Source organism: Ceratotherium simum, chromosome 30 (genome assembly GCF_057802395.1).
Source record: "Ceratotherium simum simum isolate JZ-2026a chromosome 30, ASM5780239v1, whole genome shotgun sequence".
Lineage (NCBI taxonomy): Eukaryota > Metazoa > Chordata > Mammalia > Perissodactyla > Rhinocerotidae > Ceratotherium > Ceratotherium simum.
In genome coordinates, this window is record NC_141929.1 from 15,826,707 (window position 1) to 15,850,930 (window position 24,224).

At 48.8% G+C, this 24,224-nt stretch overlaps 3 protein-coding genes across 5 annotated transcripts in view; 1 reads left to right on the forward strand and 2 right to left on the reverse strand.

Annotated features, from left to right (window-relative positions):
• The window catches only part of DHX38 (DEAH-box helicase 38), an 18,147-nt gene extending 8,558 nt beyond the window's left edge, over positions 1 to 9,589 (forward strand). Inside the window, exons 12-27 of the mRNA XM_004431793.3 lie at positions 243 to 380; positions 776 to 962; positions 1,110 to 1,295; positions 1,684 to 1,824; positions 2,173 to 2,283; positions 2,378 to 2,494; positions 2,679 to 2,786; positions 3,202 to 3,314; positions 4,084 to 4,292; positions 4,404 to 4,558; positions 4,991 to 5,146; positions 5,243 to 5,377; positions 5,583 to 5,708; positions 6,211 to 6,306; positions 7,745 to 7,866; positions 9,153 to 9,589. Of these exons, the coding sequence (XP_004431850.2) occupies positions 243 to 380; positions 776 to 962; positions 1,110 to 1,295; positions 1,684 to 1,824; positions 2,173 to 2,283; positions 2,378 to 2,494; positions 2,679 to 2,786; positions 3,202 to 3,314; positions 4,084 to 4,292; positions 4,404 to 4,558; positions 4,991 to 5,146; positions 5,243 to 5,377; positions 5,583 to 5,708; positions 6,211 to 6,306; positions 7,745 to 7,866; positions 9,153 to 9,237 (2,185 nt within the window). The 3' untranslated portion in view covers positions 9,238 to 9,589. The remainder of the gene's footprint in view (positions 1 to 242; positions 381 to 775; positions 963 to 1,109; positions 1,296 to 1,683; positions 1,825 to 2,172; positions 2,284 to 2,377; positions 2,495 to 2,678; positions 2,787 to 3,201; positions 3,315 to 4,083; positions 4,293 to 4,403; positions 4,559 to 4,990; positions 5,147 to 5,242; positions 5,378 to 5,582; positions 5,709 to 6,210; positions 6,307 to 7,744; positions 7,867 to 9,152) is intronic.
• The window catches only part of PKD1L3 (polycystin 1 like 3, transient receptor potential channel interacting), a 357,135-nt gene that overhangs the window by 129,811 nt on the left and 203,100 nt on the right, over positions 1 to 24,224 (reverse strand). The gene's annotated exons all lie outside the window — the stretch shown is intronic.
• Positions 14,279 to 24,224, reverse strand: part of PMFBP1 (polyamine modulated factor 1 binding protein 1) — a 42,429-nt gene continuing 32,483 nt past the window's right edge. The window contains exons 12-19 of the mRNA XM_004431792.3: positions 24,038 to 24,205; positions 23,641 to 23,778; positions 19,517 to 19,681; positions 18,827 to 18,994; positions 18,362 to 18,529; positions 17,425 to 17,528; positions 16,838 to 16,912; positions 14,279 to 14,639 (exon numbers count right to left, since the gene is read on the reverse strand). Of these exons, the coding sequence (XP_004431849.2) occupies positions 14,279 to 14,639; positions 16,838 to 16,912; positions 17,425 to 17,528; positions 18,362 to 18,529; positions 18,827 to 18,994; positions 19,517 to 19,681; positions 23,641 to 23,778; positions 24,038 to 24,205 (1,347 nt within the window). The remainder of the gene's footprint in view (positions 14,640 to 16,837; positions 16,913 to 17,424; positions 17,529 to 18,361; positions 18,530 to 18,826; positions 18,995 to 19,516; positions 19,682 to 23,640; positions 23,779 to 24,037; positions 24,206 to 24,224) is intronic.

A 24,224-nucleotide genomic window follows, 5' to 3' on the forward strand; every position in this document is an offset into this window, starting at 1 on the left:
GCAGCTCTGTTTGGCCCGGGGCTGTGGAGTCTGTTGTGGATGCTCAGACAGCAGTTCCAGTCCCTGAGGCTGGAGGAGATGAGAAGCATCTCACATCACCTGGCTGCTCTGGTGTCTCAAAGATTTATTGCATCTTGTTGAAGTAGTTCTGGTTCTTGGGTGTAGGAAGAAGGGTAGTAACCCAGTCAGGAGGGAAAATGTGCATGATCGTGCAGAGTGCTTAGGCTGCTGTGTCTTCTCAGGACAGAACAGAAGTTTGCGGATCACATGAAGAAAAAGAGCGAAGCCAGCAGTGAATTTGCAAAAAAGAAGTCGATTCTGGAGCAGAGGCAGTACCTGCCCATCTTTGCAGTGCAGCAGGAACTGCTCACTATTATCAGGTGATTCCGCCCCGGGGCCCGGGAGTTCCAGTATGGAATCGGGTGTCCCCTTTGTCTCTTGGGTTTACTGGGAAGCTCTTTTTCTTTCGGGCATTGGATCTGGTGGAGAAGAGAAGGAAATCTTTTTCTCTGACCTGGGTGCCCTGGGCTACACTGTGTGAAGAAAGCAAGATGGCATCATTTTGTCTTAGTTCACTTGTTTAAACCTCACCGTCTTCTAGATGTTTCAGCTGGTGTCTCAGTATGGGGCTGTTTTCCCAGGGAAATCCTCCTCTCTGAGCAAGCATGCTCCTTGGATAGCCAGATGTGGGGATAGGAGGTGGCAGTGTCTTCTTGGAGGCTCAGAGGTGGCCTTCCACTTGGGCTCATTCGCCCCTTGACTTCTCTCCCTGTAGAGATAACAGCATCGTGATTGTGGTTGGGGAGACAGGGAGTGGGAAGACCACTCAGCTGACCCAGTACTTGCATGAAGATGGTTACACGGACTACGGGATGATTGGGTGCACCCAGCCCCGGCGTGTGGCTGCCATGTCGGTGGCCAAGAGAGTCAGTGAAGAGATGGGGGGGAACCTGGGCGAGGAGGTGAGTAGGCATGAGGGCTGAGCCGTGTAGTTGTTATGTGGTAGCTTCCGTCCATTTGAGCTGATCTGCTAAGGCCTGGACTCAGCATGGGATGTGCTAGCGGTGTGCTGGTGCCCAGAGCTTCTGAGCCATCTCTCTGACCTCCAGGTGGGTTATGCTATCCGCTTCGAAGACTGCACTTCAGAAAGCACCTTGATCAAATACATGACGGACGGGATCCTGCTCCGAGAGTCCCTCCGGGAAGCTGACCTGGATCACTACAGTGCCATCATCATGGATGAGGCCCACGAGCGCTCCCTCAACACCGATGTACTCTTTGGGCTGCTCCGGGAGGTGAGGGCTGTAGGGTCCAATCCCTATTTGCCCATGGGACTTTGACCAGTGTGCTGCCAGTAGTTAGTGACCGAGGCACTCCAGGTGCACTAGGGTCTAGCCTGGGGAAGCTGAAGGGGTCTCTGACAGGCAAGAGCTTCCCCTGAGGCCTCTGAGTGCCGGGTTCAGACCTGGTGGTGTAGTTGACTCTGTTCTTGCTCAGCTGAGTGACTCATGGTTCTCTTGGCTGTGGCTTGAAGGGTTCAGTTTTCAGGATTGTTATGAGTCTGATACGCTGGTTCATCAGCTTTGGCTTCTATTTCATTGGGAGTAATGCTGATGAGACTGGAGGGTGGAAGGCAAGGGTCTCAACCCTATGGGGAAGCCTCTGACTGACCTTTTCTCTTAGGTGGTGGCTCGGCGCTCAGACCTGAAGCTCATTGTCACATCAGCCACTATGGATGCAGAGAAATTTGCTTCCTTTTTTGGGAATGTTCCCATCTTCCACATCCCTGGTCGTACCTTCCCTGTTGACATCCTTTTCAGCAAGGTACTGAGGCCTCTATTTTTTGAACTGGTCCTGACCTCTGATACGGAGCCAGGTGGAGGGTGTGGGTAGGGTACTGAGCTGGGAAAGGATTTGTGGTACCGTGGGGCAGATGGTACAGCCTGCAGCTCCAGGGCTTGGAGACAAAGGACTGTGCTCTGGGGAGGTTTTGTTTTCTTGTTTCTTTGGAGCGGAAGTGCAAGGCCCAGGGAGGGCAGTCAGGCCCATCCACAGGTCTGGGAGCCCTGAAAGTCTGCTGGCTCTAGCCCCAGACCAGTGACTGGCCACCAGTTCCCAGAGGGTTGCCTGGGCTGCATTTTTTCCGACACTTCCCCCTGGCTGGTGTTGCAGACCCCACAGGAGGATTACGTGGAGGCCGCAGTGAAGCAGTCCTTGCAGGTGCACCTGTCGGGGGCCCCCGGGGACATCCTTATCTTCATGCCTGGCCAGGAGGACATCGAGGTGCGTGCCTTGGTCATGACCGTGATGAATGGATGTATCGTGTGTGTGCGAGTTTGGGGCACCAGTGTCTCACGGCTCCCCTCTGTGCCCTCAGGTGACCTCAGACCAGATTGTGGAACATCTGGAGGAACTGGAGAATGCACCCGCCTTGGCCGTGCTGCCCATCTACTCTCAGCTGCCTTCTGACCTCCAGGCCAAAATCTTCCAGAAGGTGCAACAGCAAGGATATCTGTCCTGGGTCCCCACCTTTGGGTCTCCCTGGATTCCCCCATAGGAGGGCAAGAGAGAGACGGTGTTATTTTTCTGGCAGGGGTGGGGTGTGCTCTTTGCCCTATAGTCTTTCCTAACTGAGGGCCTACAGCCTTCCCTCCTTGCACCTGCTGCCCCGGCTCTAGGCTCCGGATGGCGTTCGGAAGTGTATCGTTGCCACCAACATTGCTGAGACATCTCTGACTGTCGACGGCATCATGTTTGTTATCGACTCTGGTTATTGCAAATTAAAGGTAAAAGAAGACACAGGTGCTGGGGCCCTGGGCCTTCACCCAAAGCTAACTCAGCTTAGGGGATGGGAAGGCAGGCCCCGGGTCCTCAGCCTTTGAACAAGAGGTGTCCATGGGAGTGGTGGTAGTGTTTAAGAGGCTAACGTTTAAGCTGACTTTGCCTTGTCCCTGATTCATTTAATCGTGGTGATAACTCTGTGAGGTGGATAATTTAATAACTCAGTAGAGATCACAGAGCTGGTATTTGTGGGGAAATTTCTTGAGGTTCCCGGCTTCAAAGGGATGGCTGCCTGCATCGCTAAAACACTTTGCTCTGCAATTTGTAGCAACCAGGGTTTGTCTGTCTTTGTCTTAAGCCTGCCTCCGTTTTTCAAACCCTCACTCTGTTTTTAATTAGCTCTTTGCTACCCCCTCCTAGGTCTTCAATCCTAGGATTGGCATGGATGCTCTGCAGATCTACCCCATCAGCCAGGCCAATGCCAACCAGAGGTCGGGGCGAGCAGGCAGGACGGGCCCAGGTCAGTGTTTCAGGTAGGAGCCCTGTGCTAGCCTGCTTTCTGGGGCAGTGCTGGGATTGCTGAGTGCGGAGCTCGGGCTGGGGTGGGCGGGATTGGCCTGTGATCCAGCAGAGGGATGCCGGCCCTCGAGCTGATCCCCAAGGCCAGGGACCAGTGGTAGGGCTGCCCCTTGTTGGTCCTCTCATCATATGCTGCTGAGTGGAGGAAGTAGCCTTTCCAGGCAGCTCTGAGGTCTGAGCTTGGGTTTTAGGCAGACCTACGTTGAATGTACCTACAGTGGAAGACCAGTAATTCAACATACCTCCGTTCAAGGATAAATTTGAACAAATTACATCATTGGTTCTTTTTGACTTCTTCAATTATGCTCTTTTTTCTGGTTCTGATTTTTAAAAAGAACATATTCACTATAGAAATTCAGAAAATACAGAAAAATATAAAGAAAAGAAAACCCAGCCATAATTCTAGTCCCAGGCTCATTGGTTCCAGAAATGAAGCAAACACGTAGGAGACTCTAACAGAAGAGTGAATTGGCAGGACTGAGTTTTGAATATGTGGAAATTTATGACTCAAACAGAAAGGGGTGGTGGGGGGGAGAGATGGGAACTCCTCCCTACCACGGCTTTCATCTGTGCTGGCTGTTCCGGGTGCCCGAGCAGTGAGAAGCCAAGGTGGCGTTGGTCTTCCACTGCACTGATGTCGGCGTAGGCAGCCATGCACTGTTGAGAAGCGCAGCTGGGCTGCGTGGTGGTAGGTGCCCCAGAACTTGGTCTTCTCCCGGGCAGGCTGTACACCCAGAGCGCCTACAAGAATGAGCTCCTGACTACCACAGTGCCCGAGATCCAGAGGACCAACCTGGCCAACGTGGTGCTGCTGCTCAAGTCGCTCGGGGTGCAGGACCTGCTGCAGTTTCACTTCATGGACCCGCCCCCGGAGGACAACATGCTCAACTCCATGTACCAGCTCTGGATCCTGGGGGCCCTGGACAACACAGGTGCCGTGGCCCCAGGAGCCGGGCAGGGCCTCGCGGGCTCTGGCCCCTGGGATCTCTCCCTCTTTACTGCACCGTGTCCGCTGAATGTTGGGATTTGCTCGTCTGTCCTAGGTGGTCTGACCTCGACTGGGCGGCTGATGGTGGAGTTCCCGCTGGACCCAGCCCTGTCCAAGATGCTCATTGTGTCCTGTGACATGGGCTGCAGCTCCGAGATCCTGCTCATTGTCTCCATGCTCTCGGTCCCGGCCATCTTCTACAGGCCCAAGGTGGGCAGGTGGTGTCCAGCTCTCTTCCCAGAAGCCTCAGGGGGAGTTAAGGGATTCGAGAGGGGAATAGTTTCTCTCTCTATTATTAAAATGGAAGGGAGGGGCAGGGAGCAGTTTCCAAAGAATGATTTTGCTGTTTTCTTTTAAGCAGGTTGGGGTAGGTGAAAGGATGAGCTAGATTGGTGGTTCTCAAGGAGTGTTGTGGAAATTTATAAGAGCAGATTTTTATCTTCTATTATGGTTGTGCCTGAGCCCTCACATTTTGGAATAAATATAAACGACTTTATTTTTCCTGTATCATTAGGGCGTTATATTGATGCGTTTGAAGTTGTGTGTGCCGGCAGGTGATAGTGTAAGGGCCTCCCAGCTCTTCACGGTGGGCCTGGACTCCCCCGTGCTTAGAGTGAAGGTCCCTCCTTCCTTCCTTCCTAGGGGCGAGAGGAGGAGAGCGATCAAATCCGGGAGAAGTTTGCTGTGCCTGAGAGTGATCATTTGACCTACCTGAACGTCTACCTGCAGTGGAAGAACAATAATTACTCTACCATCTGGTGTAATGATCATTTCATCCACGCGAAGGCCATGCGGAAGGTGGGGGCGGTGGCCCAGATAAGCAGGGTGTTGGGACGAGGGGTGGGAGGCAGGGGAAGAAGTGTTCTATCCTTGCCCGCCTGTGTCCTGCTCTAGGTCCGGGAGGTGCGGGCTCAGCTCAAGGACATCATGGTGCAGCAGCGGATGAGCCTGGCCTCGTGTGGCACCGACTGGGACATTGTCAGGAAGTGTATCTGTGCTGCCTATTTCCACCAGGCAGCCAAGCTCAAGGTGAGCCCAGAGGAACCCAGTGAACTGTGGCCCCTTCCTGGCCTGATACTTGTCTGAGGGCAAAGTTCTTCCCTTTCTCACTGCATGGTTCTGCAGATCCGGGCTTCCCCCCAAAGTCTGTGACAAGACAGTGTTAAGCGACAAGGTAGCTGCCCAGATGAGCAGCGTTTTCCTGATGTGGCCACCTGTTGTGTCTCATCCCTAGGGAATCGGGGAGTATGTGAATATCCGGACAGGGATGCCCTGCCACTTGCACCCCACCAGCTCCCTCTTTGGAATGGGCTACACCCCCGACTACATAGTGTATCATGAGTTGGTCATGACCACCAAGGTGAGTCTTTTCTGAGGTCGGCTTGCATGACGTAGGCCCTCCTGGCTGGGCCAGGCCTGTGTAACCCCCCACTGTCTTCTGGGACGAGCTTTCAGCTTGGGAGGCTTGAGGCCACATGTGTTGTTTTGAGGGAAGTTGAGGTTGGTTTTCAGTCAGGGGTTTGGGGATGTTAACCTCCCAATTACCGTGGCCTGGACTGTGCCAGCAGGATGGTTTCCTACTTGCTGCCTGGGACAAGGAACCCCTTTTGGAGTTGGAAGGGTTTTCTGAGGGGCTGGGCCTTTTGTCTTCAATACTAGGGGGCGTTTTCTCAAGCATGGAGGAATTTGCATGGGAGGAGGGATAAAGATTCCAGTGTCTGGGCTTTTCCCTGCCCTTCTCAGCCTCACAGTCCTGGAGGGGGGCCCTTCCCCCATAGCTCCTAATTGTGGAACCGCTGTGGGAGGGACAGCCTGAAGCGCTGCCCTTCTGTGACCACCGCTTTGTGGCTTTCCTCCTGCAGGAGTACATGCAGTGCGTGACCGCTGTGGATGGAGAGTGGCTGGCGGAGCTGGGCCCCATGTTCTACAGCGTGAAACAGGCAGGAAAGTCTCGCCAGGTAAGGATCCTGCACTCTCCTGGGAGTTCTCTTTGCCTGTGGGATCCATTTTCCCCTCAGCCTGGTCATCTGACCCCCCTCTTACTTCTCCCTCAAACATAAAAGCTGTGATCCAGCCAGGCTGATCTGTCTCATTCCCCCACCCACTCTAGTTGCTTGGTCTGTTGAGACTTTTTTTAAAAAAACTTATTATTTACAAGTCCAAGTATTTGTAAAAGTGGAAAAAACAGTATAAGGAGCCGCCGTGAATTCATCACGTAGTCTCCATAATCGTCAACATTCTGCCAGTCTTGTTTCATTTATTCCCCCTCCATACATACTCATTTTTTTCCTGGGATATTTTAAAGCATATCTCAGATATTGTGTTTTTTCACCCATAAATACTTGCATGTGTGTCTCTAAAAGGACTTTTTTTAATGAAAATATAACCTCCATGCCATTATCACTCAACAGAATTAATCCTTCATGTCACCTAAGTCTCCAGTCTTGATTCAGATTTCCCCTGTTATCTCAAAGATAACTTTTTATGATTGATTTGCTTGAATTAGGATCCAAACATTGAAATTCATTGTTATATGTATTAAGTCTTTTATTCTAGAACAGGCTCTGTTTCCACCCATTTTTTATGAAGACATTGATTGGTTGGAGAAACCAGGTCATTCATCTTATAGAATGTTCCATGGTCTGTATTGGGCCAATTGCTTCCTCATAGTGTTTAACTTGTGTCTGGATCCCATGTACTTTCTGTAAACTAGTAATTAATCTAAAGCCTTGATCAGATTCGGGCTCAGCTATTTTGGGCAAGGATACGTAAATGCACGTGGTGCTGTGAACTTCCTTTTAGATCCCGTCAGGAGGCACACAAGGTCTGGTGGTCCTACTTTTGGTGATGCTAAGATTGATCAGGGTTCAGCCTGATCCCTCCGTTACAAATTCTCTACCTACCACTCCATCTCCTCACGGTTTTAGTGTCCGTCGATGGCCACTGCCTAGATCCATTATTTCGGGGTGCAGAATGTTGCCAGGCTTTTGCTCCCCGCTACCCTTCTCAGCATAGTCTTCCTCACACCGGGCCTGCACACATCTTCCTTAAGTCTGTCCTTTCCAGCCGGATGGTAATGCCTTCCCTATTTCTAGTACTTCCTGCCATAGTTGTGAACTTGATAAGAAAACGTAAGTACTTACTGAATTGAGTGCTGAAGCATGACAGGGTTAGGACCTAATCGTCCAATGTCTGTCTTGAATCAATGAGAAAAGCAAGCCTCGGCCTCAAAAGGAAAGGCAGCCTTGGTGCTGGGGCAGGGAGCCGCATGGCCCTGCTCTGAGAGCTGGTGCAGTCCACACAGCACCTGGCTTACAGCAGGGAGATGGGTGCAGATGAGGCCTCCTCACTTGCCAGTCCCCAGTGGCCCCCAGTACCTGTGTCTTGTTTCTCTAGGAGAACCGCCGACGGGCCAAAGAGGAAGCCTCTGCTATGGAGGAGGAGATGGCGTTGGCCGAGGAGCAGCTGCGAGCCCGGCGGCAGGAGCAGGAAAAGCGCAGCCCCTTGGGCAGTGTCAGGTGAGCTTCGGCCTTGGGACCCTGGCTGGGTGGAGCCTGCCCCTGGGAGGCTCCAGGGAGCAGCCTGAGGCCCCGAGGCAGGGTCATGATTTAAGAGAAGTTGAATGTGTAGAGGTGAGTTGGTGATAGAAATTGACTGTGGTCCCATGTGGAGACATGGGAGGAGTTCTGGACACACTTTCAAGGGTGGTGATACACCTGCAACTCCCTGTCCTGGTCTGTCGTGTTGTATTGAGGGCCTGAGGAGGGCTGGAGTAGCAGGGTAGTTCCAGCTTTACTGACAAGCTAGGCTTGGAAACCACAGTGGGGAGGTGAGAAGGGAGCCTTGGGCTCTGGGTCTGTGCTGGTGCCCAGGGTTAGGTCAGTCTTCACAGATGAAGGGCACAGTCCTCTGCAAGTCTGCCCTCACTCAGGGTCACCCTCCCTTCTGACCAATTGTTACAAATTTGGGGATCCCCATGGACTACTTCAGGTTTGATAATTTGCTAGAACAACTTGCAGAACTTAGGAAAGTACTAACACTTATGATTACAGTTTTATTATAGCAAAAGAATACAAATTGGAACCAGCCCAAGGGAGAGATGCATAGAGCGAGGTCTGGGAAGGTCCCAGATGCAAAGCTTCCATTGTCTGCAGGGCTGCATTACCCTCCCAGAACATTAATGTGTGACAGTACCCACAGAGTACTGCCAACCAGGGAGGCTCACCCGAGCTTTGGTGCCCAGAGTTTTATTGGGGGTTTCATTACATAGGTACATAGATTGAATCAGCACCCATGTGGTTGACTCAGTCTCCAGCCCTCCTTCCCCAGAGGCTGGGCTGACTTCACGAGGCTCAAAGCACAGCCCTCTAATCACACGGTTGGTCTTTCTGGCTGGGCAGCCCCCATTGTGAGTCATATTGTTAGCATAAATTATCAGATGTGGTCTGAGGGCCCACCATGAATAACAGAGATGCTCCAGTCCTTTGGGAAATTCCAAGGGTTCAGAGATTACTTCCCAGGAACTAGGGACAAAGGCCAGCCAGATTCTTTATTACAGAGCTGGAGTGGCAGCCTGGTGAGGTGGCTGGAAGGCTACCTCCATAGCTCACCTAGGGGAGATGAAAGGAGTTGTTAAAAATTCCATCTTACCACCTTCCTTAGTGGATATCAGAATGAGGTGATACTTGATTCTGCTCCCAATCACAAATGAGGAAGGCAGGGGAGTGGCAAGGCTCTGGGGGAGAAGACCCTTCAGCCCCAAAGCCTGCAGTGTGAATCCTAACCACTCTTTCTGTGTCTCTAGGTCTACAAAGATCTACACTCCAGGTCGGAAAGAGCACGGGGAACCCATGACCCCTCGCCGCACCCCAGCCCGCTTTGGGCTGTGAGCTGAGGCTGTCCCTGCAGAGGCTGGGAGCCAGGTATTAAGGCCTGAGCCCTGTGTCTGGAGCACACCGGACCTGCTATCTGTGTGCATCACGGCCCCTGGGGGAAGCTCCTGCTGAGGCCAGGCTCTGCCACGGAGCCCTCAGCACAAGAGCAGCTGAGAAGCTGCCAGGGCACTGAGAGGTGGCCGGACCCGTTGTATTCACATAAGCCGTCCCAGGGCGCTTGGGGTATAAATGACTTGGCCATGACTGTGTTTTTTTAAATTTTTGTGTAAAGCAGCAAAATAAACGTAGAGGGAATTGTAATTTGGTTATAATTCAGGATTTGGAAATAAATTTATTGTTTGTAAGATGTTATTGCATTTTTGATTGTTCCTTTTTCCCCACACTGCCCTGAATCACACAAGGAAGAGAAGAGGGGCAGGACCCCGACCTGACTTTCCTCAGATGGATCTCCTAGAACTTGAGCTCACCTTATTTCTGTCCTCCAGGCAGTGCCTCTTAGAGGAGGGGCTGGCAGGGTGGAACACAGCTGGCAGGGAAGGAGAATGGCCTGGGGCACCAGCACTAGGCAGGCCAGGCTCTGAGGGCGCCCAGCTCTTCCTAAGGCTGGCAGGCAGTGGCAAGGTCGGCTGCAGTGGCTGGGCAGTGAGAGCGAGGTGAGCTGTATGCCCTCTGCCCTTCCCCAGGGGTGGCTTGGCTGCTCTATTGACCAGAATGGCAGAAGTTTCTACTCTGCATGTGTAAGGGCTGTGTATTGATGGAAAAATAGTGTAAAATGTTGCTTATTGATTTTCACATAAAAGATGATCCTCACGCTGGCGTCACTAGTCTTTTCTCTTGTTAAGTAGCCTCTTAGGTCCACTGAGGTGGCCTTTGGGTATTTGGCCCTTCGCGTCACCCATGGTCCTTATTTTGTGATTCTCTAGGGCTGGGCTTCTGCCAGGTGTGCTGCTTTGGAGGTTCTGTGTTGGGGCTGAGTCTCCGACAGGCTCAGGGCTCAGAAGCGTCTTGATACCGGGCCAGCGCTCAGTGTGAGCTCCCTGGTGCCTGGCTCATGCTGCTATTAGATCCCCTCCGTTTCTCACTCTCCTGGGATTTGAATTTCTGTCTGTTGTTAACTCAATGTAAGTTAAAATTTAAGTCAATTTCTGGGTGGTTTTGGAAGCCAGGCTTTGCCCGCCAGCACCTAGCACCAGCTCTACTTCCATTCTTTTGCCTCTGCCTTTATTGGGGATGCAGGTGGAAACCGACTTTTCACAGCTCTGGAGTGAAGAGGGCTTCCAGCTGCCTGCCTGGGAAGGCTTCTGATCGTGACCCTGGGCTGAAGGGCTAGGAGACAGTGTCTACCTGCTCTGTGGAGAGAAGTGAGCTGGGTATGTGATCTATTTATAGACTTGGGCTCAGGATGCCACAGAATAGGAAAAAGATTGGGGTTCCAGTTAATGGCTTTACTACTAACAGGCTGTGACCTTGGTCACAAACTCACCTTCAAGTCCCTTAGATAAGAAAAATGAGGCCAGAGAGGTTATGAAAACCATGGGTCCACTCCAACCTTCTAGTTTGTTTATTTTTTTTTGTGAAGAGGTCAGCCCTGTGCTAATATCTGCCAATCCTCCTCTTTTTTTTTTTTAAGCTGAGGAAGATTGGCCCTGGCCTAACGTCCGTGCCCATCTTCCTCCACTTTATATGGGACGCCGCCACAGCATGGCTTGCCAAGAGGTGCGTTGGTGCGTGCCCGGGATCCAAACTGGTGAACCCCCGGGCTGCCGCAGGGGAGCGCATGCACTTAACTGCTTGTGTCACCGGGGTGGCCCCTCCAACCTTCTAGTTTAAAAGCAAGGAACACCTGGCAAGGGACACTGGCACACACAGGTGCCACAAGACGAGTGGGGAGGCTCTCTGCCCCCAGCGGCTCTACCTGAATCTGTTTTTGTGTTGAGACTTCTGCCTAAGAGTCTGTCTGTTCCTGTATCTCCAATGTTTTCCTTTTAAGAATGGACCTTTTCCATTCACATCCACCTTAAAGTTCCCTCCAGCTTTAATACTCTGATTCTCACCATCTTTTCCTCAAATGGTAACTGATTCTTTTTCTAGAGGTCAAAAGGATTTCTGTGACAATGGCCCTGAAGTGGGCTCCCGAGACTAGCTTTCAGGCTTCTTGGTGTGAGGGAACAGCAAGGCTGTTGAACTGGCCATCTTTGCGGGGGTCCCCTGCCTTGTTCTCAGTCACGTGTGTCTATTCTTTAATGCCTTGTTGACGGTAACAGGGTACTTTAGACTCATTAGAAATGGCGTTAGGCGAGGGTCTCAGGCTGAGAGGTTGCTCATTCTGGGGACCCCAAAGCTTGCTTGCCAGGCTCTGCCAGCTTCCTTCTCAGCTGGGCTGCGTGCAGAAGGCTCAAAAGGCAAGTGCATATGTGGCAACATGGTGGTTCTGGGGAGCTCCCCCTTCTCTTCAGTAAGGAAGTGCGCTGAGGTGGCGGATGTTGGCTTTGGGATCCTTTAGCTCAGGGGGAGAAGAACTACACCCCAGGTTGATAGAAGAGGACCTGCCACTAAAAGGATTCTTTGGGCCCCAAGTTTCAGAATCCGAGTGACAAATTCCCACTGGGTGGCCAAAGAACTTCTTTTATTTATAACCCCCTTGGCTAAGTGCTTGTTTCATAATCATCTCTTTCTTTTCTGCTATTTTTTAGAGCAGTCTTAGGTACACAGCAAAACTGAGCAGGAGGTACAGAGATTCCCCATATACCCCTGCCTCCACACACGCACAGTCTCCCCCACTATCAACATCCCCCTCCACAGTGGTTCATTTGTTACAACTGATGGGCCTACACTGACACATCATTATCACCCAAAGTCCATAGTTATATCAGGGGTCACTCTTGGTGTTATACACTTTATGGGTTTGGACAAATGTATAATGACATGTATCCACCACTGTAGTATCGTAGAGACCATTTCTTTTTAATATCCCCTGTTCAAACTACCTTTTAGGAACACACTTATTTGGTTATTTCTTAAAGAATTATAGGTGGGCAACACTCAGCTTCTCTGCCCTTTCTCCTGTCTTTAGAGAAACTATACTTCTCTAAGTCCAACCCCTCTTCTCAATGAGGTCTCCTGCCTGGCTGAGCTCGCAAGGCCAGAATGGCTGGGCGACATATCAGTGTTTCTCTGGCTCTGCTGCCCCTTTGCTCCCCATAACTCACTACCTACTTTGCTCTGGTGTAACCACCCTGCAGGAAGTGAAAGACAGTTCTGAGAAAATGCACAACATTCAAAGTATCCAGATGTTGTCACTTTAGCCAACATATATTGAAACCTTTTTGTACATTATAGAGACAAAATGCCTTTTTAGTAGACTGTAGTGGGGATTTTAACATCGTTGAACTTCTATTTCAATAAATAGGCCACAGGCTAGAACTAGGAAGCCATTTCATTAGTACCAAATTCTTCAGTCTTTTTTTCTCTAGAAAATATGTCCTTCCTCTAAACTAAATGGAGGAACATAGTCAAAAGAGCATAAACAACGGACAACAACCATTACAACAGAAACTACCAGAGATGCCTCTCGCTCTCACCTCACACTGCACTTCTGGAATTTGCTCTCCTAAGTCCTGGGAGGGGCATCCTATGTAACGTGTTGCTATTAGCACTGAATTTTCTTGGCTTTTGTTTGGCTATGGAGGGAGGCAAGAATATTTAAGAATCATTACCAGCTAGTGGGGTTCTTCCTTCACTTTTCCTGCCCTCTATCCCCGCTAGCCCCTGAAATGCAAGCTCTTTCATTTCTTTCTCTTACTTTACCTTAGTAGCCGTTTCTCTCAATTTCCTACAGACTAGGAATATAAATTCTAGACATGTACTCAGTTTAACAAAATCCTACCACAATAAAATAGGTTAGCTGTCCTTGGAGTTTGTTATAATGGAATTTTACTTGTATTGAGCTGGCTGGGGAGAAAAATAAAAATTGTTAAAAGGAGGAATGGAATATGGCAGCCAGGGAGAAAGCAGATGGCTACCTCTCCCTCCTCCATTTGGAAAATATGTCACTTATTTCTCTTATTTTCTTTTGAGTCTCAGGATTACTTTCCTTTTTGAGATTTTTAGACCTTTTTTTCTTCTTAAATTTTTCCAGATAGAGATGGAAAGAATAAACAAGGAGTTAATTATCTCTTGTTGGTTTAAAAACGAATCCAGATAACCCAGAAGCTTACTTTGGGAATTATAGCTCCCCTATAAATGTGAAAGAGACCTATATCTTTTAGAATCCCGAGAAAACAGGGATGAACACATTGCTGGGGGCTTGAGAGGGCAGAGATGTCTGCGAGACGCCAAGAGCTCACCGAGACTGCTGTGCTCACGTCTTTATTTTAGAGTTTGGGCCTGGAGATGGTAGTATGGTTCCAAGGCTCACTCCACTGCAGGAAGTGGACAAAACTCAATAAAATGTTAGCATCTTGCAAAATAGGCTGGGACCTTGATATATTCCCATAAAAGCTGATCCATGTCAAGAGAGAGGGATGGGAACTCACTGTCTGAAAACCATGCGTGGAAATGATGCTCAGGGCAAGGCGCTGATTCTAGCAAAGTGAGGAACCTGAGGGAACAGGGAGGAGAGGACAGCCTTGATTTGAGGAGAAATTAATGAGGTGATTCCTCAAGGACTGGCCTCATGGCCAGGCAGCTCTGCTGTAGGTGACTTCTTCCCTCCAGGTCACAGGTCACATGGTGTCTACAGGAGCAGAAAAGGTAGCCATGGACCAGGCTGTGCAGGGGACCGGGGTGCTCCTGTGGGGTTTCCAGAACACATTACAGGAGGAAGATGCCTGTTCTGCCTGCTCCCCTCTTGTCCCCACACTTCCCAAAAGGGACTGGGTCAGGGGAAGGGATAAGTCTGAATATGAGGCACCTGGGTGTCATCAAAGATTCTTAGATCAGATGAGCCTTAATTCGTTCACCTCCTCCCTTTACAGATGAGGAAACAAGGATCTCTGGGCCAGAGTAACTAAGTAAAAGATCTGTTTTCTTATCTCTATTTGAATTCCCAATCCAGTGATGTCTTGAAAACTAATACCAGGCTGCTATTTTTTTTGATCCATGGGACTAAGAAAGACAACATCAGAGTAAGTAGCAAAGACAAAATAGTAGACATACCTGAGCAATGGGGCATCCCAATGAACTTGGTGATGTCCATGCTCTGGCTCATGTCCTGGGTCGTTCCCCTCCAGCCCAAGGAGCCGCACACTCTCCCCTTTGGTGTGGGCTCCATTTTGCTCCGGCCCAGGGCTTTAGCGTACACCCCTGGGTGCCTGGCTTTCAGCTTCTTCTCCTCTATCTCGTTCTTCAGCCTCTTGTTTTCCTGCTGCAGATGGACCATCACATTGTGGAGGTGGCTAGGGAAGCAGAGGGAAGGACAGGTGGGTGTTTGCTCTGCCTCAGCTCCTGCCAGAGCTGGCCCTGTCACACACGCTTTGCAGAAATGGAGGCCTGTGTGTGTCCCCTGGAAGAAGCCTAGGCCTGGGTCAGGGTGAACCAAGAACCAGGACTCCGGACCCACTGTCATGTCAGCTCTGGGCCTGTTTTCTCATCTGTTCGATGGGGACAATCGAGTCTGATCTGCCTTCTGGGGTTCATGTAAAGATACGGTTTGACAAATGATAGAAATTTGATTTGAAGAGCCAGACAGCTGTTGAGAATGGCTCTGATCACGTGTCCTTGATTTCTCACGGCCATCCCTCAGAAACACTCTCACCCAGTTCTGATGCTAAAGCCCAAGTTCTTTCGCCTCCCTTTGCTGAAAGGTTGAGAGCACAGGGGATCTCAGCTCTGCTGAGAGCTTGGGCAAGTTACTTATGCCCATTTTACAGATGAGCAAATGGTGGCTGTGACGTCGGTGAGGGGAAGGAGAATTTAGCATATCTCTGGTGGCTCAATAAATGGCAACTGTTCGTATCAATACTCGTATTCCTCCAAACCAATGTTGAGGGCAGTGGATGACAGTGGGCTCTGGAACCAGACTTCTCGAGTTGGAATCCTGACTCTGCTTACTTGCTAGTCGTGAGACCACGGGCAAGTTATACAGCCTCTGCGTTCCTCCCTTTCCTGACCCATAAATGGGAATTAAAACTGCACTGAACTCGTGAGGTCTTATGAAGATTAATTAAGTTAATACATGCAAAGCACTTAGAACAGTGCCTCACACCTGTAAGCAATAAATATTAGTTGAGCTATTATTATTATTATTATTAAAAGATGGTTTTCCTTCCGATAGGCTCAAGAATGAGTTCTTTGTGGAATACAACTTGCCGGAACTTGGCACAATGTAAGAAAAAGACTGAAGTTCTCTGTTACCTTCAGATTCTGACAATTTCTGCTTTGGCTAATCCCTTTCAGAAAATGTGTTTTGTTCTAGTGAAAAATTTCATGGTCTTTTCTATAGGAAATCAAATAAAGAATCCATCCTCAACTTCTTCTCTGGGCACATGCTTTGCCCTCTTGCTCTCTATAAACCTGGCTGGTGCTGAAGACACCCCTTCCCTTGTAGCCCCTCATGTCATTGGCATGCTCCACGTGCCATGGGCCTAGAGGTGGGGTCCTTGCCATGCCTTCATTCCCTGGCTCTCTGCCACTCTCTCTGGTCCACTCCTCTCAGTAGCCCTGATGCTTTCAACATCCCGCACTTTCTCTCCAAGTCCTGGCCTCTCAGTTCCCTGACCTCCTTATTCCAAGATCTTCTCCCCTCCTTCAACTCAGCCATCCTCCTAAGGTCAAAGCTCAGAACAGGGCTTTCCAGCTGGGGCTGCACAAATGGGTGGCTGGTGTGCCGAGACACTGGCGCCCTCAGCCCTTGGGGCAGTGTTTGGGGCAGTCACTGGTCGGTCAACTTTGTCACCAGCAACCCCATCTCAAATCCTCCCAGTGTGCCAAACAAACATGGTCACTTTCTAAGTGTTCCCTGACAAAGAGTTGGGACGCTCTGCCCTAGAGCTTGTCATTATCTGCTTGTACACACCTCTGACATCTCAGTTGTAGACACCCTGCTCCTGGACTTCCAACACTCCTCCATACCACCCTCTCTGCTGACCCAGCTTTGACCAGGAGGGGAAGCAAGGCCACAGGGGAGAGTGGAGCAAGTAGAAGGAACCTAGGTCCCCAAATGCCCACGTGGGGCAGAGGAACCCCACCACCTGGACTGCTCACCTCTTAGAGCTGTTCCTTCTATGTTCTATGTCCTTCTTTTGGAGAGCTCTCTGTGTCAGCAGCTTACCCCTGCCTAACCGACGCAGTCTGCTTTCAGTGCCTGTTTCCTTCTCAGTATTTTTGTGTTTGAGAATCACACAAGGTGACAGTGGGCAGGGGCATAGAGACAATAGCCCCCCTTTGTATTGTTGGTGAGGGAACTAAGGCCCAAAGAGGTCAAGTGATATGGCCCAGGTCACACAGATGCAGATTCAGGACTCAGGGTCTTTCCAGAGTCCCAGGCCTCTCCTGGGGTCCGACCCACATGTCCAGAGGTAAAGCCAGCCTGGCTCCCTGCTGACTTTTCTCCTTAGGGCCCAAGCAGCAGCTAGGGTGGTATAGGATGACTTACTCCTTTTCACCAGTCAGCTTGGCGATATATTTGACCTGTTCACGGAGCTTGTTTCCCAGTTTCTCATTGGCGATCCTGTAATAAAATCCACAAGAGAAAAGAGCTCCCCAGACCCCCGTGAACAAGAGCACAAGCCGGCTGAACGGGACGTTGGTGTTGTCAGTCACCCAGTCCCCAGAGCTAGAGCCTTCCTAGCACCTGGCAATTAGGAGGATGCTCCACAGTCAACCCTGTGCAAAATCACTGTGATCCTAGGTGAGGTCAGGGATCCAGGCAGTGAAGCCAGACTCCAGGCTGGGAAGAGGATTGTGACCCACAGCGAAGCATCCCTTCTGTCTTGGAGCTGCTCCATTTCTAAGTCAGCAGGGCTTTCCGAACCTGACTGAAGAGTCGAGGCCCCTCCATCTTATTCCCAACCTTTGTGTGTGGGCTGAGACTGGATCTGTTTCCCAGGAGGGCAGAGTGTGTGTATGCATGTGCGCGTGTGCGTGTGTGTGTGCACAAGACACTATTCTTTGGCACATGTGCGGTTCCTCAGTTCAGCCCAGGCCATGGGACCCTGCCTTACTTTTTTCTTCCTTACTTACTTCTGCTCTTTTGCCCACTGCTCCATGTTGGACATAATCTGATCATTCTCTCGGTGCAGCCTACAGGTGTCTTTGGGCACAGGCCGTTGGGGCAGGCAATAGGGCTTTGGTACAAGAAGAAAAAGAGATGGTATGGGGTGGGAGCATAGGCCCCCCCACCTCCCTACTCCCAAATCAGGCCTCTTCTCTCTTCCTAGGGGAAGAAGCATCAGCTCTACTGTCCACCCCTGAGGCCAGAGTCGGAATTGCCACAGCAGGGCTCCACCTCCAGCAGTGCGGGTTGCACCTGCCAATGGTGACATCTCTGAGCAGGCACCATTTACAGTAGAGACAAAGTAGATGTACACTTATAACAATGATTTTCAGGCCAAAGGCATTGAAGTGCCTTGCTCTACAAAAGCAGTATGTATTAAGCCAATTTTTTAAAGGCGGAAGAAAAAAATATCTTGAGGAAGGGGTGCCTTTTTCCTAGTTCGAGCAAAGGCCCTGTGGCCACCCCAAGATATCCTGTGGCTTCCTGTCATGAAGTTCACTGCTCAGGGATCCGGGCATGGGGCATGCTCAAAGATTTCTTAGCTCCTTCTACTGCAAGGTAAGTGAAAGTGTCAGGATGGCCTCTGAAGGGGCACTGCCCAGTGGATTATCTAAGTCAGGGACAGCTGGTGTACCTGACGGGGAGATGGCACTCTCTCTTCTCTGGAATGGGGCCTTTGTTCTGCTCAATATCTCTATCCACAAAGCCACAGGAAATGGTTGGGTTGAGACAGCTGCTGTGGGCCCAGAGCACCTGGACCCTGCTTTGTAGTGAATAGAGCGGAGTATCTTTTCCTTGCTCCCAGGCACTCCCACCCCCACCAAGGGCTGTCTGGCGTCTAGGTGGCTGTGGGATGTACTGGGAGAGACTGGGAGAAAGTGACCAGAAGCCGAGAGCACCCACCTCCTTCTCGTCTGCAAGGAGGTTCTCTTTCAGGGCAGCCATTTCCTCCTGGAACGCCCTGAGCTGCTCCTCTTTAGCGGCCAGCATCTTGAGGTCGCTCTGGTGCTGCTTCTGCCACTGCAGCACTTGGTTGCTCATCTCCTCCAGCTTCTTGTCAAAGGCGTGCACCTGCTCAGGAGCGCAAAGTGAGGAGGGGGACCCCAGTTTGCCGTGCTGACCCCAGAGGACCCCTGACAAGGCGTGGGCATTTTCTTGGCTTTGGGAGACTCTTTAGGGAGTATTTAATTTCCAGCGACCAGCAGAGGGCGCCCCTGCTCTGATCGTTGCCGCCTCAGCCCGAAGCCAGGCAAGGGAGGGACCCCGTTAGCCCAAGGGAATGGCTCAGTGCTAAATAGTTCTGGGTGAAAGAGGCGACCTTGGGGACCAGCAACAGGAAGGCAGCCCCAGCCCCTGGCTGCTCCTCACCTCTATCTCACTCTCCTGGTGGAAGCCCTGCAGTTTTTTTAATTCCATGTTGAGCTTTTTCATCCTCTCCTCATAAGCAATGATTTCATCTTCCAGCTGAACTTTCCTCTCTTGGGCCTGTGTCAAGCTTCGGTGCAGGCTCTTTGTCTCCGAGGTCGCACGATTGAGCTTTGGGTAAAGACAAAGGGATGAGAGTGGACGTCAGAGCTCTTCGGCCCTCACTGCTGAGTCCTGAATGGAGAAGGGTTCCAGCCCCTCCCTGTCGTCTGCCCAGGGTGGCGCAGACACCTGGTCGTCTTGAGAGATGGCTGGGAAGTGACAGTGGTTGGGTTTCTGCATCCCCCCATCCCCTCCCCCGTTACCTCTCTTTCCAGTCCTACGAACTGATCAGCCAGGCATGATCAGCACAGGGCTGGGACATGAATTTCCCTGACAATCCGGGTTTTGGGAAAACCTTGCCCCTGGGTCACCCATGGGCAGAAAGACTTGTTAGATTTGGCCGCCCTCCCCCTAAAAACCTCACTAAGAGGAAGCAGGCCTTCTCTGGACGGATATCCCAGCCCACACAACAGTTTGAAGATGGCCTGGGTGAGAGCCAATCGTGTAGGAAACTGACTCCTGTGCCTCTCATGCTACTCAGACATTTCTGTGCCCAAACACAGCCCTGAAGATGAGAGGCTGTGGCCTCACCTTCTCCAGGGCTTGTGTCAGGTCGTCTTGGCAGGTGGCTGACTTCCGGGATAACTCCTCATAGGCTTCTTTACTGACCATGGTCTGGAGACGTTGCTTCTCTTTCTGCAGAGCCATGTCCAGCTGGGCCTGCAGACTCGCTAAGGCCTCCTTCTGATGGGCTACCTTTAGGGAGAGGGAACATCACTGTAGGGTTCATGGCTATAGAGCCATTCTCCGTGTATGTAGGAAATGGACAAGTGCTGGGCTCTCTTCTCTCTGCACTAACCTGTGCAGCAGTCTAACGCCCACATCCTTACTTCACTGTGTAGAAGGAAGAGCTGCCTTTCCAGGCTCTTCTGCACCCCTCTCCCCACACTTCCCTTACTAGTTAGAATGTCCTCCCAGTACAAGGAGTACGGGAAGTCCTGGGCCATGATGTGTCAAGTACACAAAACTCTCTTTCACAGACTCTGGAGCCTTCGATAAAGATCTGGAATCCAAGTCTAGGATAGGAGACCTGATACAACATTTCAATTGTGTGCATTATGCTTTACTTAGTTCCTGACTAATTCACTAGACTTGATGCACCATGAAGGCAGGACCGTGTGTGCTTTTCTCATTGCCGTATCCCCACTACCTACAGTTCAGGGCACGGCACATAACAGGTACTCAGTAGATACTAAACAATTTTTTTTTTTGGACCAAATGACATATTTCACTGGGCGGGGTTTAGAAGTAGGAAAGCATTGGAACACATAGTCTTGGCAGAACTGCGTTTAAAAACTGAAGTCTACGTCTTAAACTCAATAATGAATATTCATGATATGGTTAAAAGGTATTGAGATCTGGAGTTTTAGAGGATCTGGGTTGAGGTCCTGGTTCTGTCATTTACTTAATCTCTCTGAGCCTCAGTTTCCTCTTCTGAAAATTGGGATACTTTCAACTGTTTCATAGAGTTTTTGTGATGATCAAAGGAGATTATGTCTGTAAAAAGGGCTTTGTAAGGTATAAGTCACTATATAGCTGTGAGTCGTGTTCCTGAATATGCTAAGAAATTAGCTATCTTATTATATACTTTAAGTACAGGATAGAGATCAACTTCTAAGTCTGGAAGCAGGAGGGAGACCTTAGGAATTCATATGCCTCACTTCTGTTCTCTGATAGTATAGTACACTTGCATCTTCTATGTGGCCATACAGACAGAAACACACTCTTTTGGTTTTTGTTCAACAACTGTTCAGAGCTTAAAGTTTTTAATTTTTTCAGACGGAATTTTGAGTACCTTTGACCCTAGGAATTAGTGAGACGAGAAGTGTTAGATTGTACTTCTGACTCTATGTTTTCATGCCCTATGGGTGAAACTGTTTCTAAAGATGGAATAACTTGGTTTTCTGGCAACAGAAGTGCATCTTTTCTGGGTACTTCTGAAAAACACGGAGTCAACTGGGTCTGCCCAGTAAACCAGGGGAGTCACTGGAGAGACTACAATTCACCGTAAACTCTTGATAATTGGTGGCTGAATTGAGAAATATCACCATAGAAGTGAGATACTAAAAAGAAGGGTGGTGAAAAAATCACAATGATGTTAGAAGCTAAAATGGAGGCTTTATTTTAAATTCCTCTAACGAGTGGTTTAGCTTGGAGAAAGATTCTAAAAACCCGTATATGAACATATGTAAATTACAGAATCAAGGAATTTTAATAAAAGTTCTCATAAGGGTCTACTCTGTTCTTTGCCAAAGGCATTAGGTCTAGATGGTTTTATAGGTGAGTTCCACTAAGTCATCCTTGATTCCTCACTTTCTCTCACATTCATTCCATCAGTTAGTCTGGTCAGTTCTACTGCCAAAACACATTCTGAATTTGCTAACTTCTGTCTTCACTGACACCACTCTAGCTTGGATGGCAATAGCCTCCTAACTAGTTTCCTTACTTCCATACCTACCCCTCTCCCCAATCCATTTCCACACATTAGTCAGAGTTATATTTTGAAAATTTAAGTCAGATCAAATCACCTCCCCTGAACCTTTGAGGAAATCTCATCAATGTATTTCTGTTGTTCTTAGAATAAAACCCAAAATTTCTTAACAGACACCACAATCTCTGCCCCTACCTATCTTTCTACTCTCGTCCTATACCAATATCCTCCTTGATTACTACACTCCAGTCATACTGGCCTTATTTCACTTCTTAGAAGATTCCAAGTGTTGTATTAAAAGAGTGATACATGCGACACAGTCAGGACTCATAATAGGAATGCAAGGGTGGGCCAAAATTAGGATCAATTAATTAATTTTATTCACCACATTACAGGGAGCATCATACTGAAACAGATAGATTCCATTCATGTTGAAAGCAAGAAAAGGATGCTACTGTTGAACACCATACTGTAGGTACTGTCCAATGCAAGAAGGCAAGAAAAATGAAACAAGAATAAATATTACAAAGGTTTAGAAAATTGTTGTTGCTTGCAAATGATATAAGCATCTGCCTAGAAAATCCCATGAGAAGCAACTGAAAAACTATTACTGCTTATAAGTGAGTTCAATAAGATGTCCAAATACAGAATAAATATGTAAAAATAAATTAGCTTTCTTATTATTAACAGTAATTAATTATAAAATACAGTAGAAAAATGTCCTAGAATCAAAGATATGGAAAGGATCTCAAGATATATTGCTTTAACTTCAGATGGTAAATTGAAAAATTGAGATAGAGAATATTGATGAAAGGAAGTGCATTTTAGAATGCAAAACTAAGCCTCTTTCTAATGGTTGTTTTGATTGATTCAATAAGTCTACTATGGGTGGGATATGCTTTTAAAACATTGAACATGCTTACACACACATAAAGCCCTCTGCCCCCGATTTCCACCAAAGGAATTCTGAAATTAGTGCTTTTACTTCTACATTTACATGGCTATCTTTCTTTTGACAAACATGATAACAGGCTCATATTAAATACTCAGGTAGTATCCCTTATATTCAGAGAGGTTCCTGGGTGATCTGAGTGACTAAGACCTCCACTCTGGATCACACCAAAGGAGAGATTTATATCTCTGGAGGACAAAACTCCAGAAACGTCAGTGTCTGTGCTGTCTAATATGGTAGCCACTAGCCACATGAGGTTATTTACATTAAATAAATCCAAAATTAGTGAATATTAAAATTAAAAATTCAGTTCCTTAGTCATACTAAGCCATGTTCCAAGCACTCAATAGCCACATGTGTCTAGTGGATATAGTATTAGACAGCTCTATTACAGAACTCTTCCATCACTGCAGAAAGTTCCATTGGGCAGTGCTGGTCTTACACTTAGAATAGTCATAGTATTTTAAGATTCACTTTTTTTTCTTTTTTATATTATGAAGGAATCAGAGCTGCTTGGTCTCTCATTTGTAATCCAAGAGACCACCTATCAAGATGCTGTATTTGTTTCTTGCTCAGAAAGGTGGAATGTATTCAGTTGGGGAAAATATCACCATTCATGATGAAGGGGAAAGAGGTTAGGTGTTAGAACCAAATGATCCAGGTTCAAATATTGGTCCATCCCATCATTTACTAATTAGTCACTTTGAGCCTTAGTCTTTCTTTCCTCCATAACCGTAGGATCATAGTAATGTACATCTTGTTGGGAGTAAAGCAGATGGAAGGCATATAATGGACTTAAGCAGAGAGTCAATAAATGATGACTGAATTCAAGCACAGTGCCTCACATATGTTAGATGCCATTTATTCCTTTCTGCCATCTTTATTTGTGTAATGAAAAATAATCATCTCCCCTTCCATGACTTTTTTGTACTTTGGGACTATTTTTGGAAATGTTTCTTAGCAAATTGTCCCAAACAATGGATTCACTCAACTCTGATCTAAAATGCACCATTGGATGACTTGATAGTTTGGGAGCTCTACCAGATATTAAATAAGACCTTCCACATGTGGAAGAAACGTCTTTGGCTGAGCGACTAGGCACCGAAGGGTTACCCCACTTCAAGGAGGGAAGGGGAGCTGCAGGCGCCACAGGATGTACATGGACCGGGCAGTTAGTAGCATTTCTGTGCTGGAGGAGAACTAGGTACTGATTTCAGGTCAAGGGTCACAGGGTTCAAGTTTCTCAGCCCGTTGGGGTTTCTGTCTACTCACCTCACTATTCAGGTCTTGGATGACTTGCTGGGAGGTGTTGTGTTTGCTGAGACAGGAATCCAGTTGTGTAGAACATTGCGCTAACTGTGCTTTGATATTCTCATTTTCCTCCTCCAACTTTCTCAAATTCTCCTTTGACTGCTCCCCCATCAACGAACAAAGCCCAGAAAAGAGGTGTTACTTCAGACTCCTACAAAAGCTCACTCTTCCTGACCTCACCACAGCTCCATTCTGCACCCTGTGGAATGCAGAATTCCCCCCCACTTGCCTTTCCCTCCTTCCCTCTCTTCTCTCCTGAAGTCTGAGCACCCACGGCCTCTGTATCCTGCCAGGCCCAGCTGGGCTTACGTCTGGCCCTGGATTCATGACCCAATTCTTCCCCGATTTCCCTTCTCACCATCTTTTCTTTCCTTTTTCCTTCCTGTCTGAGTGCCTCAAGCTCTTGCTCCAGCAACTTCTCCTGTTCTTTGCTCTTTCTCAACTGTTCCTTTTTCTCCTCCAGTAGCTTTGTTACCTCCTTAAGCTCCTCTTCTAGATTGCTTTTGGCGGAGGCTTGCTCCCTGTGCTGAGAAAATAAAGACTGG